Raw genomic sequence first — 17,767 nt, 5'->3', positions numbered from 1 at the left:
TGCTACTAATTTCATCTTATTAACTCCATCACAGGTTTTACTAACAGGGGTGTCACAGATCTTTAAATACGAAGGGAAGAAAAGAATATATCATTTATATTGTTTTGGTTTTTTATTGGTTTTATTTAGCTCAGCACACTAGTTACTGATTCCATTCTCTTTGCACTGCAGTCCTAGCAAGGTCGCATGTCTTAAAGCTCATAAAAAGGAAATGAGGAGTAGAAGTTTGTTATGTGAATGTTGATCCATTTTTTTGAAGAGCAAGAAGTTGCTGCTTGGAATCCTGATGGCATAAGGCAAAGACTAACTCCTTCCCGCTGTAACTCGTTTGCTTTCAGCAGACTACGACAAAGGATGAAATCTGGCCACAAATAATTTGGTGTTCTCCAAAAGTGTAGCAGAATAAAAAGTTTGTATGTGATGTTAGTGACCTGCCAAAAGTCTTTTCTCATTTTCATTGCTGGAAATCTGAATTACACCAATGTACACTGAGAAAAACTAGGACTAAAATATCAGTAGCTAGAGGAGAAATAATTTAGAGAATAATTTACTTAATTTATATACCTAATATGTATAGACTTTGTATAATTTGTATAGGCTGGGATTTTGTATAGAGAGTGAATTCGAATGCATAGCAACTCGACTTACTGAAAATACATAATACACTTATTTGTTTTGGCTGGCTCATTTCCTGCTAGCTGAAAATTAAGTAGCAAAAGCCAGATCTCTACCATACAGCAGAATATGTTGTAGAGCCATCCAACCTTCTTTTAGTCTTAATTTGTATGTTGTCACGCTGTCTGTAGATACTAGTTGTGGTCTGAAAATGCTGTGGCTGTATCAATGCAACGTCATGCTTGAGAAGCCGTGCCAAAGCCATGTATCGTGAGCTCATGCACAACTAGCTCAGTGTTGTTAACTCCCCAGTTAACTGGGGTTAAATCATGTGGAGTTAGATGGTTTGTGTGTATCCATGGGAGAGACTTACCCAAAGTTATCAACAGGGTTTCGTAGTCTGCTGTGTCGCTTGCTTTTGGTGCGACTGCCGCAAGCGTAGTGCATTAATTTCAGTAATCCCTTCAAAAGGTCTCAGTAACCATCCTGTGCATCTGTATTTCATTATGTTCCCCTCATATTCTCTCCACTCTGTGTCTGGTACTTGCTTATTATTTGTAGTTCATAGCATGTTCTGCAGGCTCCGTTTTTCTTCCAAGACACTTTTATCCCAAAGGCAAAAGCAATATATGTTTGCATTTCTTTGTCTAAATTGAATTTTTGAGTCCGTAGTGAAGGTTTATTGAAGGTTTGTTCTTGGAGCTGTGAATGAGGTTCCATGTGTTGTTGTGTGGGAGTGCTTCCTTGCATGAGTGATGGATGAATGGTTGGTTAACTTTCATCTCGGCCTTGTAATCACTTTACCATGGCAAAGTGTTTTGGTTCAGTTTTGAGCGTAAGTAGATTTTTCAGTAATTCATCAAATGCTTAATTCAATTGCAGTAAAGAGGATGAAGGCAAAATCCTGCTCATGTTGCTATTCTTCAAGCTGCGTACAACAGCCAGTACTTCCTGTGTCTGGCACCCACTGAAGCAGTTTGAAAACGTGCCGAACCATTTCACTAATGTATTACAAAAGATCCTAAAAAGTGAGATGGATGAATGAAGACATGAGCGTCCTTGGCAAGATATATTCCTATTTATTTCCCTGCTTTGGTGTGTCCTCTCCCTTGATTTCTCAGTTCACATGCGTTTTGTGAAATATATTGTAACACAGGTTATTAATTAGGACGGATCATTTTTAGCTTTAGGTAGTCCTCTTTTTCAGCCGGGCTCAGGAATATTTGTTTCTCAGTAACATTGTTATAGATGTGATGGCCTGAAGAGATAAATGAGGCAAGATTTGTGGGAAGAGGTAATATCTTTTATTAGACCAACTGAGGTAGCTGGAAGAAATAGAAAAGCTTTCAGGCACACAAAGCCTTTTCCAGGTTGGGTTCTCTTGCTTTGAACTGCCTAATAACTGACTTGTGCCTGTGAAGCAATAAAAGTAATTTCTTGATCTTTCTCTTTTTATGAATAAATAGTACTATTTGGGAGGCATCCATATATTGCAGCAGTTAACACTTCCCGCAGCTAAAGTTCATCATTCTGGTTTTAATTCTGATTAATTCTATTAATTCTTAGAATAACAATATAATCATTTTTCTTTCAGACTAGTAGTTTCTTAAAATACTAGCTTTTGTTTTCTGTGTGGTCAGAAGCATAATTTAATCCATAAAAGATCTGATACCTCACTGAGGAATCATAAAGATCTGTACGGTTGTGAATCTTATCTGCAAAACTGCCTCTCTTTCCAATTCAATGTATGTGTTTTGAGACTAAGTAGGATGGGCTTGATGGCATATTCTGCAATTTCAGCTAATTAATGATACTTCTCTGCATTTTTTTAATTAATGGGAAGGGCATGGTTTTTAAATAGTCTCCTTGTTATTTGCTAGGTACAATACAAATAAATAGATATCTACCGTAGGAATATTTTGTGTGAAGTATATACCCCATTTGGCTGGTAATCTTTGGGATAACTGAAAGCATTACTGCAGATTCTAAAATTTTCAGTGTATTTCATTTATTGACACTTTTTATCATTTTTCCTCAGACTGAGTGCTGTTACACCCTGTGAGCAGCACTGCGAACTGCAGAGACAAGTTCAGAGTATGGGTGTCTGCATGGGTGAAAGGGAAAATATAGGACAGTCTGTTCACTACCTTGCAAAAAGCTGTGTTAGCATGGAGGCATCGTTATTGCTCTAAATGAATAACATGTGAAAGAATATATGGGTTCATAATATATGAAATGGATAAAGGATGCATCAAGGTGTTTGGCATGCCCGAGCATTTTGTGATTATAGTGCTGCGAGGTTCTAATGTCATCAGCTCTCCTCCATTTCCCTGGAGCTGAGGGCCCGCATCATCCTGTAGAAATACTGCTGGTGAGGTTTTCTTGGCAGCTACATAGCACAAACACTATTGTGCTGAGGGATGTTTTCCAGATTACCCAAGGACAGCAAACTTAGTATTTCCTGGAGTATAGTACAGAATTAGTGAAGGGCGTTTGGCTAAGTGTGTATTGCACGTTGTTTTCCGGCATCTTGCTGGGCTATACTTTGAGTGCCATGACAGTATTTCATTTTCAGAAACCTTAGAAAGACAAAGACATTCCTTGAAAGGTAGAAAATAAAGGACATATAAAACCCACAACAATACGTCATCTAAAAGTTCAGGTCGTGATTGATAAGTGTGATTTTTTTTTCTTGTTGGCTGTTAGCTGAATAATAGATTGTTGTTTCAATAAGTTTTGACTGGAGCAATTTGTCTGGAAATACTTTTTTTCACCTTTTTTCTTTAGGTCCTTTGTAATATAATTCTGTAATTTTATTTTTTTCATACACAAATACATCTAACTTTTTCAGTGTTGAGTGGCATCACATAAAAGCCTGCCTTCAGTTTATAAATTGATGAAAGACTGAATTCAGAAGAAATATACGATATGCAGCAGGTTACCTACTGCATTATGTGGCAAAAAAAAAAAAAATCATATTGAGGGGAGGTATGCTGGCTTTCTGATCTAAAAAGCCATTTTCACAGTTCTTAAATGAACGTTGTGGGGAACATTTTCCAGCTTATCACAACAGAAACAGGCACGTTATTTACTTGTCAGAAAGGCCTGAACCTTAGCAAGCAAGCATGCCACTGGTGGGGATAAGGCTCCTCACAGTTTCCTCACCTTAACATGTATAGTTATATTATTAAATTATACAAGGCCATTTTCCTTTCCTCATTTTCGTCCTCTGATATGAAAGTGCAGAAATTACCATAATACATTTAGTATTTCAAAAAGCTTTGCTCTCCTACATTGTTTCACTTCTTAGAGACCTTCCCTATGTCTATATTCATTAATTGATTCTCCTCTTCGTACCTGGAAGATGAGGGTTTTTTCACTTTTCTCCCTTTTCCTCAGTTTCACACTAAAGTATGTCTTTTTTTTTTTTTTTTTTTGCCATCTGGAGTAATTTTCTGACCACATTTAAATATTAGCCTTAGTTTAGTCTTTTGATGCCACCTCAGTTAGAAGGCATGGAGTACAAGAAATGTTTCAACACATTTTGGAACACTTCAGATTTGAATGGTGAAGACAACAACCAGCCTTCACTGTGAATACAAGAGGCGACGATGCAGCCCGAGCTTTACCTGTGTGAGCTCTCGGTCTGTATCTTTTCAAATTTCATCATAAATTACCAGATTTTTTTCTCGTTAGTGCACATCCTACAAAACAAGACTTGCAGGGCAGAATCCTCTAAGCCTACATATGCCTCTTCCAGAGGGGACGTGGGTGGTGGCAACGTGGAAGGTTTGATCCTGGAATTTTCAGAGTCCCTGATACTCTTTGTGGTTGGTGTCAGGCTTGATGCCCTTAGCTGGGCTCCTCTTGCGTGGTGCTAGATGTGGTACATTAGAGATCAGGGGACGTGTGGTCTCAGCCACTATCATGGCTCTGTGCCAGCTAAAGCTTTACCAAAATAGTGGAGATCCTAAAAAGGATCTTTATACAAAGACTGCGAGAACTTCCTAGGAAGATGACACTTAGTATATAAACCAGACTTGAAAAAGAAAGATTATTTTCTATGTCCTCTCTTTGTTTGTTTGTGATTTCAGTGATGATGGTGTTTCAGGATGTCACTATTAGGAAACTTCCTACTTGTAATTTATGCGTGGTGTTCCTATTAAGAAATAAAACTAACATGAGTAATTTGAAAAAATGTCAGCATTCTGTTTGAAAGTGACTTTATTGTAATGTTGGTCTCCTTTGGTTGTGCAGCTCTTTCAAAGGTATTAATACTTGTAACGTAAAGATACTAATACTTCTACATGAGCATATAGATAGAAATTTTACCACAAGGCATGAGGAGTGTTTCCACATGAAATATGAAGTGTTGTTCTTGTTATAGCGTATTTTCTGTTAAAACTGTCAGAAGGACTTACTAGTTTAGCATTTCTTGTTGAAATATATTCCTTCTAATAATTTACTTTTTAAATATTTCTATTCTAAATACTTATCAGCCCTCAACACGGTATCTGTGATATACATTTCCCTCATCCTGGAAGGGTGAGACTCCCATTGCACTTCCCTGTAACTGGCTGCTGGCAAGTGCCCCTCTGGGTAGCCTCTGGCGATGTACGGCCTGCACAGAAACCATCATAATTTAACCGTTTACGTCCCTTTGATCTGCTATCTTTTACCTTCTAGCAATATAAGACTTATAAAAGAAAGCAGGAGCTTTGAAGCCAACCGTTTGTCTCATTGCCTTGCTAGCAGTACTTGAATAACTCTATCTTGATAGGCCCTCAATCATGTTATTACCAAGTTAAGTTTTCCCAGAAACCCCACTGAACTTTAAACATTATAGTATGTAAGCATGTAACCTCTATACATAGCAGCAGTAATCAGATGTATATGCATATATAGTATAGAGACGTGGTAGTAGATATGTTTATGATAGCTATTTAGAGAAAATCAGTCAAATTACTTAGAATATTCTTCTTGGTGTCTTTATACATACATCAATCAGCAATCATAATATTATTAAAATTTGTTTCTATTTCTGTCTCAGCACTTCTCAGAGGAGGCTGGTACCTTGCATGACCACTTACTTTATCATAAGCTGTAATATAAAAAAAAAAAACACCTAACAGTTTGGGGCGTACTTATTCATATCTGAGTGATTCTTCTCACTGAAGCAACACTTCCGCTGTTAATCATCATAGACTTGGAAAATGGAAATGATTCTTGTCTAAAAGGGAAATTTTATAGAAGGGAAATTCAGCTGTTGCACAAGGTACAGTCACTAATCTTACAGACCTTTGTGGGCTTCTTGCAGCATCAGCCAGCAAGGGTTTAGGACATGCTAAATTCTTGGGGTGTGTTGACAGGGAACTAAAAATGGAAACAGAGTCAGTGGAAGAATGTTTCCAATGGTTCTGTTACTGAATGACCTCCAGACAAAATAACCTCTGAAACCCCTCTTGTGTGCCATAGCAGCGAATTCCGATGGCTCTGTTTGTGTGTGATCCTCCTTTGTCTCTTGTCTTCGGAGGAGATGCTGAAAGACTCCTGCTGCAGATAATATAAACTGGAGAGTTCCCAACACATATATCTATATCAAGGTTACAGCTTTACAGCTGTTACCTGTTTCCATCTAACTGCAACTAGCCTGGCACTGTCCAGAAATAAGACCTTCATGTGCCGAGCAGAGATACTGTGACTCTGTAGATGGGAAGCTACAGTAAGTCTATCGGATGTCACCCTGTGTGTCTTTCTGACAATATTTTACGTTAAAAAGAAGAGTTTCTCTTAGTACAGTCATACCGTTCCCCACCGTGGATCTTCTGGGCCTGCATACATCACACCTTGATGTTAGGCACTTAAATGACAATTCTGTTGGTTTCAGTCGACTTCAACAAAACTTTCAACAAATAAAGACAGCAGCATAAGACTGTACATTACATTTGCTTTTCTCTCCCATCCAGAGAATCCTGGGGTTTCTGAGACCAGAAGTCGCTGGTAACTTCCTGATAGATTAGGAAGGTTTACTGACAAATGCCTCCTTGTTTTATTCAAAATGTTGCATACAAAAAAATCTCAGATAAAACAAACTTTCCCTGAATTTCAAAGGAAGTAAGTCAGAATCATAGAATCATAGAATCATAGAATGGTTAGGGCTGGAAGGGACCTTCGAAGGTCATCTAGTCCAACCCCCCTGCAAGGAACAGGGATATCTCCAACTAGATCAGGTTGCTCAGGGCCTTGTCCAACCTGGCCTTGAACGTCTCCAGGGATGGAGCATCCACCACCTCTCTGGGCAACCTGTTCCAGTGTTCTACCACTCTCATAGTAAAAAATTTTTTCCTAATATCCAACCTGAACCTACCTCCCTCTATTTTAAAACCATTACCCCTTGTCCTATCATAACTGGCCCTCCTGAACAGCCTCTCCCCATCTTTCCTGTAGGCCCCCTTGAGGTACTGGAAGACCGCTATAAGGTCACCCCGGAGCCTCCTCTTCTCCAGGCTGAACAGCCCCAACTCTTTCAGCCTGTCCTCATAGGAAAGGTGCTCCAGCCCTCTTATCATCCTCGTGGCCCTCCTCTGGACCCTCTCCAACTGGTCCATGTCCTTCTTATGTTGGGGGCTCCAGAACTGGTCGCAGTACTCCAAGTGAGGTCTCACAAGGACAGAGTAGAGGGGGAGAATCACCTCCCTCAACCTGCTGGCCACACTCCTCTTGATGCAGCCCAGGACGCGGTTGGCCTTCTGGGCCGCAAGAGCACATTGCCGGCTCATATTGAGCTTCTCGTCCACCAGTACTCCCAAGTCCTTCTCCTCAGGGCTGCTCTCGATCCAATCACCACCCAGTCTGTATTTATGCCTGGGATTGCCACGACCCAGATGTCAGACTGAAAGACATTTAAGGAAAGCCACACCAAACAGAGCCCCAGCAAGCACTCAGTTTTTCTGTTCTGTTCTGTGACCGATGGCCCAGAAGGTCGTTCACGCTGTACGTAGCAGGTGGTCAGAAAAACATCGTATGACCCTATATCTGCCTGCTTTTCAAGTAAAATAATGGTGATGCAATACAGTATTTTTGACCATAACTTGATGAAGAAATATAGGAAAAAAAGATTTATTTTCCCAGTGTATTTTCTTGTGGTTTTTTTTTGTTTGGTTTGGTTTTTTTAATCCTTTAGTTAAACAACAATACAGATTTTTCTGATTGGGACCTTTTCCGTGCAGTTGTTGTACAGGTTAAGTGTCTGGTTAAAGTAACAGATGAGTATGTGTGTCCTTCATACGGCTTTCAAACCCCGGTTCAAATATATTGGTTATAATTAATACAGTAAGATCTTTCTTTCAGTAATAAAGATATCAGTGTTTATAAGGATTGAAAGATTCTGATTATTATAATGGTAGTCTGTATTTAATCCAGTATTTGTTTTTGTAATTCTTATGCTTTCTTTTTTTTTGTCACAGGTTTTTCATTATTCTTATACAGCTTCATATGTGATTTATAACATACACACAAGGTAGGTAACATTGTTTTTTCAATATGATGTCATTGTCAGTGATTCTATACATAAGGTGATGCCAGTATGTTTAAGTAAAAATGTTTACATTTTTTCAAGGGAAGTTTGGGAGTTAAACCCTCCAGAAGTAGAGGATTCAGTTTTACAGTACGCAGCCTGGGGCGTCCAAGGACAGCAACTGGTAAGCATGGTCATTGGAAATGCTATGGTGGAAGTAGTTTAATAATATATTTACTCCAGACAGACTGAAGTAAAAAAAAATTAAAAGCTTAAGATAAGCTTTGTTGTATATTTCTGCATGATGCTAATACGGTCCTGTTATAGATTTTAGGGGATCTATTTATTTATTTACTTTAATTAAAAACATGTAAACATGTTTTTCCAATAAGCAAATTGTATGGTTGTTGAAAGAATCACATCTTTAATTGTATAATTATTGAAAGAACCACATCTTCATCTAAATATGCGCTCAAGAAATCGTCAGAATAACCATCTTTATGGCTACTACTATGAGAGAAGGAAAGTTGAAGGTGAAGAGAAGTTTTCAAGTGCAAGATCAATGAAAACTGTGAGCAAAAGCAAAAGCTTAACATTCAAAAGTGGATGTGATGGATTCAATGAAAAGTGGTATTTTCATTTCAGTATGAAAATTACTGCCAAGGTCAGTCGTGCTGCATTGAATTCATAATAATAAAACCAGAAATGATGTTTCATGTATTGTTTTCTACCAAAAGTTTTACCATTTTTTAATGCACATAAATCATCCATAATCATCATGACCAGCCTCAATAGGAGAAGAAAAAAGTTGTGGTTTTAGGAACAGCAGTGATTTTACTATGTTGGTAGTTGAAGGCAAGAGAAAGACTTAACAAAAGCTTCAACTCTCTGAATAAGAAGTTCAGAGAATCCTTGTTCCAGTGTTCTAATAAGCTCATTAATGCCTCCAGGCATGATCTCGAAGCCTCTGTGCATGTCTGACTTGTTCATGCAGAGAGGCTGTAAGTTGAATGTCTAGAGAATGTACCCCATTGCTTGTGTAATTCATCAAGATGGTGGGAATGTAAAAAATGTTTCTGGTTAGAATGCATTGGATTAAGCAAGTGGAGGCAGGAAGGAAAAAGTAATTGGAACATGCTTTGTATGTTTTAATAATTAACCACATTAATTTATTAATAATGAGACCATGGTGACGGGATTGATGGTAACAGATACATAGGTTATTTACCAGGCAGTATTATGGAAGCGACAACCTGTGTAGATTGTAGCAGAAAAGTGATGCATTTGCAAATCTGAGCAGAATTTAAAAATATTTCAAGGTAAATTGCAGTTCATAAGATTTGTCTGTGCTGTACCTCTGATTAGTAATCTAAAGTACAACTCAAATTACATGCAGTGATTACTGAGAAATGAATTGTTTGTTTTTCTGAGATGTGTTTTAAGAATAGGGGCAGACTTGCCAATCATAACCTTCAGAAAAGTAATAAATCAAGATAATGATATCTTCATCAGTTTTGCCTAGATTGTCATTCTGGAAGTGTGTATGAATACTTTCAGATACAGGCACAGGTGGACTCCTATTAAGTCTCAGAATTGAAAAAACAAAAAGTAGGTGGTCGTTTTAGGTACAACCTTAATCATCCAGATTTGAAAATGTTGGCATAATTTATACTTCAGTGAGGATAACATTACTCATCTTTGTTAATGTCCCTAGTAAAGTTAATGTCATGCTTTAAAAATATCTGCTCTACTGCGGGCTTTACGGTGCCATATGGTCTGCAGAATTAGGAAATAATAACTTTGATTAAACCACAAAATCTTCTGTGCGCTCTGAATGATACCAAGTGTTGTCATGTGGGTGTTCGCCTGCAATGACAGCGTACCGAAGGTCACTTCTGTAAGAACTGCCAATAAGAGGGATGTCCTTTTGAAGCTATTTGTGTGGTAAAAGGAGGTTTCTAAAGTGACAGAAGTGCCTTGCCATGTTACCCTCCCACTTCAGCAGAAAGCCAAAACTGTAGAATGAGCATGAATGAATAAAGACCATTGTGAATAATGGTTGCTGCTACTGTCCAAAGGAACAGCTGCCTCTAGCAGAACCAGGACAGTAGAGATCTTTCCAGCAGCATAGGTTAAGCAGGGAAAAGACATGTGCCTGAGGACACAGCTCCATAACAGTTCTCAGTTACAAAATTTCCCATTAGAACAGACATTTTTAGGTGAGTTTTGAATAAAGATAGTACAGGAATCTGCGGGAAAAAGTGAGGACACCTGACACGATCAATGTGATCAAACAAGTGAACCTATCTTTATTTACATTCAGCGTGTTTTATAACCTTGCAAGCAAATAGCCCGCCTCTTAGTGTGATTGGTTGTACTGAAGGAAGCAGCGTCACTATAGTGTCCATTTTCCGTTCCGCATCCGGGGGTTGTCCACGTCTCTGCAGCTCTTCCGCATTCCAGCATACGTCATCAAGAAAGGCTGGATTGTTCACCTGTCCGTTAACCCTTAGATGTCCTCCGACACATCCCCCTTCTTGTTTTTGAACAATCCAGCCTTATTTTTCAACCCATTCAGTCATTTTCGTTAGCAAGTGTAACAGACAAAAGTTATTAAGAGAAACATTGTGTTAGCTACTAAAACTAATAGAAGGCTTTTCACTCTGGTGGAAATGTCGAAGCCTAAAATCTACTCTGGAATACACCAGCTATTACAAACATGCATGCTTTGCCTATTCCGGGTGTACACATAATTCTTCCCTTATATGTGAAAGAAAAAGGAAAAATACCTTGTCAAACTCTATCATAACCTTACAGAAACACTTACTGACAAATCTTTTTGGTACAGCCTTGCAGAAGCAGTTGCTGACATTTCTTTTTGGTACAGCCTTGCAGAAGCAGTTACTAGCATATTGTTTCCCTTTCTGGGAGCCTTACTATTTCAACTATGCCCAAGATTCCGCTGAGCAGGAGGGTATCAATCAGCAGGGTCATTGCGGAGAAGGGAGGCAGGCACGGCACCTTCAGGGCGTCCCCTGATTATCCACACAGTGTGCTCTGCAGCCTCCTTCCGCTCCGCTCTGAGCCATCCCTTTTACACCCTCAGCAGAGTCTATGAAAAAGGCACTGACACGGCGTTGCTGCACGCGTGGCCAGTGCGTGCAACAAGGCTGCCCGGTATGTGCTCTGCTGGCCAACAGCGGTTTTTGTGAATTGTAACATGTTGCTCAATAACAATCCTCCTAGCTTCCTTTTTCAAAGTTACGTGCTCACAACTAAATCCAGTTTGTAGTTCTTTGTCATTAATTTGGAACCAGTCAATTCTTTTCCTTCCAGTAGCTACGGGTGGAATCCATACACATTCCGATCGGAAAAACACACAAAGCATATATACAAGCAACTTTCACACTCATAGAATGCCAAACAACTGAAAACATAAGAACAGTGTATATATATCAATATGAAATCTTCTATTATGAATCTTGTGAGCCATTCTCCTCATCTGGCATCTCTGTCATTTCTGCTTGATCTGTAAAATCTTGGATCTCCCTATCTCTATCTGTAGTTTCAGAAGTCCTAGCTGGTCTTACATTTCCTGTCGGTAACAAATGGTTTGCTTCGGGTATATATGGTTTTACCCACTTCGCCGGAACCCACAGTGGTCCGTTTCCAGTAAGTAAACACATATATCCCCTGCCTGTTACTTTTAATTCTACTGGTCCTTCCCATTTCCCTGTTTTTAAATCTTTATAGATTACTAGGCCTTGTGTTTTTTCTTTCCAGAATGAGCTCATTCCTTTACTATGTACCAGCATAGGCGGCTCATCACTGTTTCCCGCCAGTCGTAAAAAGTTCAGGACATACAGCGCTTTCATTAATCGATCGCCGGGCAGCCAGCCCTGAGTTCCCCCTTTTTGTTTTAACAACATGGTCTTTAAAGTGTGGTGGGAGCGCTCAACAATGGCTTGACCAGTGGGAGAATGCGGTATCCCAGTGCGGTGAGTGATACCCCAGCGATTGCAAAAACGAGCAAAGCGAAGTGAAGCATAAGCAGGTCCGTTATCTGTCTTAATTTCATGCGGAACCCCTAGAACTGCAAAGCAAGCATATAAATGCCGTTCGACATGTCGTGTGGTCTCTCCAGTTTGCGCTGTGGCCCAAACTGCCATAGAATAGGTGTCTATGCAGACATGCACGTATTTCCAGCGTCCAAACTCTGTTATATGAGTAACATCCATCTGCCATAGCTGGAGCGCATGCAATCCTCGCGGATTAATACCTTGACCAAGACCAAAACCTAGTTTCTGACAGGAAGCACAGGACTTTACTATGCCTTGTGCATCCGCTAAGGGGATATGAAACTGTCTCTGGAGCACTTTGGCTGACTGGTGGAAAAAGTCATGAGATATACGAGCCTGTTGGAAGGCATCTATAGGTGGTCCCGTCCATGCAGGTGCCACTAATTGATCAGCACGGTTATTGCCAATTGCTAAGCCCTGTTGAGTTAGATGACTACGTATATGCGTGATAAAATATGGAACAGAGCGCATATTCAGTAAGTGTAACAGCTGACCTAGCAACTTGCTTAAAACTGGGTTAGATATTGCCTTTATCATAGCCCGTTCTAATCGACGTACTATACCTACCACATATAATGAATCTGAAACAATATTGATAGGTTGTTGAGTCCAGTTTGAAAATGTCCATACCACTGCTTGCAGTTCGAGAGTCTGTAATGAGTCCTTCGGGCCTCCTACGATAACATGTTCCTCCCAGGCACCTGATAAAGATTGCCACGTACTAACAGCTTTTTTTGATTTCCGTCCTGCATCAGTGAATATTGTAAGTCCTTCTACAGGAACCTCTGACAATTGTGGAGTTGAAACAAAATCTTGGTCAGTCAAAAACGTTAACATTTTGTGAGCAGGAAACTGATTACATAGTTGACCTGAAAATTCACATAGTGCCGTCTGTAATTCTAAAGAGTGTCGCAAATTCCATTCCAGCCAGACAGATGCGATTGGCAATACTATTATTTCTGGATCTTTCCCTGCTATTTCTAATAGACGCGTCCGTCCCTTCATTATCAGAAGGGCAAACAATTCTATTCTTGTTGTGACAGTTTTGTGCGGTTGCATGGGTAGGAAAACCCATTCCAAAATTGATAAAGGGTCCTTTTTTGATTTGTCCCATTGCATAAAAAGAGCAAATGGATACTTTCTCTTTTGACTAGAATTGACAACTACTAATGTTATTGGTTCATCCTTGACGAACCTTGATCCATATTGAGAAGTTAATTTCGCTGAAATTGTTTGCAAAGCCATTTTTTGGGTTGGTCCAATTTCTCTAGATTCATTTGCATGGCTGCTTGTCCCCAATAACTGAATTAGAGGACTTAGGTCATCATTTGTAATTCCACAAATATTACGTATCCACTGAATTTCACCGACCAGCCTTTGCACATCCGACAATGTTTTAATGTTTGTTTTCAGTTCAATCTTTTGTGGTCTTATCTGAGATTCTGAGATAATCCATCCCAGATAATGCCACGGTGCCTTTTCTTGGACTTTCTCCGGAGCAATTTTTAGTCCCTTTCCTTCCAGCTGTGTAATAAGTTCAGGTATAAGCGTTTTGGCTTCAAGTTTTTCCCCAGCAATCAATATATCATCCATATAATGATATATTAAGTACTGCGGGTATCTCTTCCGAATTGGATCTAAGGCCCATGCAACGAACATCTGGCATATTGCAGGTGAATTTTTCATGCCTTGTGGCAACACAACCCAATGATATCTTTTTGCTGGCTCGGCTCTATTTACAGCAGGTACCGTAAATGCAAAACGTTCCGCATCATCTGGATGTAATGGTATTGTGAAAAAACAATCTTTTAAGTCAATCACTAACAACTTCCACTTTTCTGGAATCATTGATGGGGACGGCAAACCTGGTTGTAAGGTTCCCATGTCCTCCATAATTGCATTGACTGCACGTAGATCGTGCAACAATCTCCACTTTCCGCTCTTTTTTGGTATTATGAAAATTGGGGTGTTCCAGGGACTTGTTGATGGCACAATATGGCCTGCACATAACTGTTCGTATACTAATTCCTGAACTTTGAGCAGCTTTTCTTGGGAGAGCGGCCACTGATCAATCCACACTGGGTCGTTCGTTTTCCAATGTAATTTGAGGACAGGCTGCTCCCCAGTGGCCGCAGCTAAAAAGGCCGGGTCACGATCTGTGCTTTCATCTGGCTCAACAAGTCTCTACCAACCAATGTGATGGATGTATTCATGACATATGGCTTAGTAGACACCTGCGCACCATCTGGAAAAATGAATGAAATCACATATTGGCTGATTCTGGTGGATTGAGTTCCCCCAATACCAAATACTCCTAATTGTGAATCTAGGGTCGGCCAATGGGCCGGCCAATTGTGTGCAGCTATGATTGTGACATCAGCACCTGGATCAATTAACATCTTCCTCGTTATTTTAACACCGTCTGGCCCTAACATTGTTACCATCATTTCGGGTTTCGTCCTTTTCAAATCCAAAGCAAAATATACCTCTGGTTGCCCAGTGGAGCCGAATCCTCCTTCTCCTCGTTCAACATCATCAGACAAAGGCACGCAGCTACGGAAAGGCACTAATTGAGCAATTTTACTGCCCTTTGGAATAAAAACAGGTGGAGTTAACGTGTAAACCATGATCTTAATAATCCCTGTGTAGTCTGCATCAATAACTCCTGGTAGAACAAAAATGCCTTGACGCGATGTAGATGAACGACCAACTAGTAAAGCTGATAACCCCTCCCCTAGTGGTCCCTTTACGTTTGTGTCTATTACTACTACCTTGTCAGATACGAGTGTTGAATCTACTGCGGTTTCCACATCCACTCCGGCACTTCCTGCGGTGGCGGCACGGAGGGAACAAATTCCTGACTTTGGCTCTGGCTTAAATTCAGACTTGACAATGGTGTCGCCCCCTGATTTACTATCATCGCGCGCGGGGCTGGCGCGCTCGGTTTCCAGTTTCCCTGCACCCGGCACTCGTAGGTATTATGATTATCCATTTTGCAATTTTTGCACCATTTCCTGCTACCCCGTTGCTGCTGTTGTTGTGGCTGTTTACATTGGTTTCTGTAGTGGCCTAATTTCCCACAATTGAAGCATTTCTTTTGCTTGGATCCTCCCCCTTTTTTCTCTAACAGAGGACGAACAGCACCATATACTGCAGCAGCAACTAGAGATGCAGGACCAGTGGTGCGTTCTATAACTTCTAACATATCTGCCACTTGGGCATCTCTAGGTAATGTGCTTAAGACCCTTTTTGCTTTATCATTGGCATTCTCAAAGGCAAACATTTTAAAGACTTGTTCCTTCATTGTGTCGTCCAAATCAGGATGACTTCGAACAGCCTGATGTAAACGATCAATAAAGGAAGGAAAACTTTCCTGGGGGCCTTGTTTAATATTTGCAAAGGAATATACTTTCCCCGGTTCTCTAATTGAAATCATTGCTTGGTAAGCTAATTGCTGTGACAACTGCAATACTTCTGCCAGAAAGCCTTGTTGTAAATTCGTGTTTGCAAAAGGACCTTGGCCCATCAGCATTTGCGCTTGAATACCATATAGAGGATCTCCCTGCTGCCGAGGTCGTGCAGCTTCACGGTCACATAGTTGCTGCCAGGCCCTGGAAAACAAAAGCTGCTGAGAAGGGGACAAAAGAATATTAGCAACTTGTTGAGAATCATGTGGTATCAGCACTTCTGCTGTGAAAATAAATTGTAACAGTTGTTGAGTATAACTGGATTGAAGCCCATATTGTGATACCGCAGAACGCGCTTTTTCTAAAATTTTCCAGTCAAAAGGTTCCCACCTTCTATTTCCCCCATGGTCTGTGATAATGGGAAAGGCACATGGCAAAAAATTTCCTTCGATTAAGGCTTCACGAATAACTCCCTTCCATCTTTTGCTTCTCTCTTGTTCGTCTGGTGGCGCAAAGGGCGGTGGGGCAGTCGGCACAGATAGGTGTTGCATAGGCATCGGTGGTGACAAAGGTGTAGCAAAGGGATTAGGTGTATTGTGGACTGTAGTATCTGAAGAATATTGTGGATTATTGTTGTCATCGGCATCTGATGTCTTCAACTCCGACAGCTTGTCCATAACTTGTTGCAAGACTTCTTCAAAAAGTTCTTTTTTCTGTTGTTCTCCCAATGAAATCAGCGGGGGCATCGGTTCCTCCCCTGGGCGAAGCTCTGAACGGAGCCCAGGTCGGAGCTGCAGGTGGGGCTCTGGGCGGAGCTGCAGGTGGGGCTGTGGGCGGAGCTGTGGGCGGGGCTCTGGGCTGAGCTCCGGGCGGAGCTGTGGGTGGGGCTCTGGGCGGGGCTGTGGGGGGGGCTCTGTGAGGTCAGGATAGAGGCGGGACTTAGGTCGACAGGACGGTCCACCTATTTCCACGCCCCTTTGTAGTTCTTCCGCCTTCTCTTCCGGGACCCTTTGTTGAACAAACGTGCTGTCGCCATTTCGGTTGTCGCCATCTTGGCTGTCGCCATCTTGGCTGCCGCCATTGTGGCGCAGTTCCTTTTCTAGGGGTGTGGCCCCTATAGGGTCCCTTTTTTCTCCCAAATCTGCGGTTTCTACGTTAGTAGCAGAAGGCAAGGGTGGTGCTAGAGGCACAGAAATACGCGTAGAAAAGATAGAGGAAGTGTTCGTAGTTGTTGGTAAAGAATCAGTAGAAGAAGGAGCGAATGCAGCAAAAGCAGCAGCAGCAACAGTTCGTTCGGCTTTCATGCTATGCAACGTTTCTTTAATTGACTTCCACAAAGTGGCATATTTATTCGCCTCCTTCGCGCCCGCTCCCCCCAAGCTGATATCATCCCATAGCTCTCTGCCTATGGCTTCCCACGTAGAGAGTTCAAAAGCAACTCCTACTGAGGGGATCAAGTCTCTGTTCCAAGCCCACAATAACAGCCCTTTAAGAGCCGAGGACTCATATTTAAATTTTCTCACAGAGAGCATATGTTGGAGCAGATTTAGGACAGCCTCTTGTTGCTTATCCAACCCCATCTGTCTCCCCGGCCGCTCACCTATCCTCCTAGGCGAGATTCCAGCGTCGATCCAGCGACTAGAACGAGGTGCACCTTTTTTTCCACTCAGTGACTACGCAGGTCACTGCTCATTCCGCCGGGGCAGCGGATCATTCGACCGGTCTTCCACCCTCTTCCTCGCCAAGTCTCGCAACTTTGCCGTGAGGAATCTGAGGGTCCCTACTCTGGGCGCCAATTGCGGGAAAAAGTGAGGACACCTGACACGATCAATGTGATCAAACAAGTGAACCTATCTTTATTTACATTCAGCGTGTTTTATAACCTTGCAAGCAAATAGCCCGCCTCTTAGTGTGATTGGTTGTACTGAAGGAAGCAGCGTCACTATAGTGTCCATTTTCCGTTCCGCATCCGGGGGTTGTCCACGTCTCTGCAGCTCTTCCGCATTCCAGCATACGTCATCAAGAAAGGCTGGATTGTTCACCTGTCCGTTAACCCTTAGATGTCCTCCGACAGGAATCAAACCAGTAAAACTGAATAAAGAGGGAAGTCATAAAGGAAAGATCTTAAAGCATGGTAAGTCGTCAGCAGT

General features: G+C 41.2%; 1 protein-coding gene across 1 annotated transcript in view; it reads left to right on the top strand.

Annotated features, from left to right (window-relative positions):
* The window catches only part of DPP10 (dipeptidyl peptidase like 10), a 435,193-nt gene that overhangs the window by 343,604 nt on the left and 73,822 nt on the right, over positions 1 to 17,767 (top strand). The window contains exons 6-7 of the mRNA XM_086616020.1: positions 8,082 to 8,134; positions 8,234 to 8,315. Of these exons, the coding sequence (XP_086472146.1) occupies positions 8,082 to 8,134; positions 8,234 to 8,315 (135 nt within the window). The remainder of the gene's footprint in view (positions 1 to 8,081; positions 8,135 to 8,233; positions 8,316 to 17,767) is intronic.

The sequence above is a fragment of the Tauraco erythrolophus genome, chromosome 8 (genome assembly GCF_009769465.1).
Source record: "Tauraco erythrolophus isolate bTauEry1 chromosome 8, bTauEry1.pri, whole genome shotgun sequence".
Taxonomy (NCBI): Eukaryota; Metazoa; Chordata; class Aves; order Musophagiformes; family Musophagidae; genus Tauraco; species Tauraco erythrolophus.
Note: the sequence above shows the minus strand (reverse complement) of the source record. Positions and strands in the feature narration are given on the sequence as shown.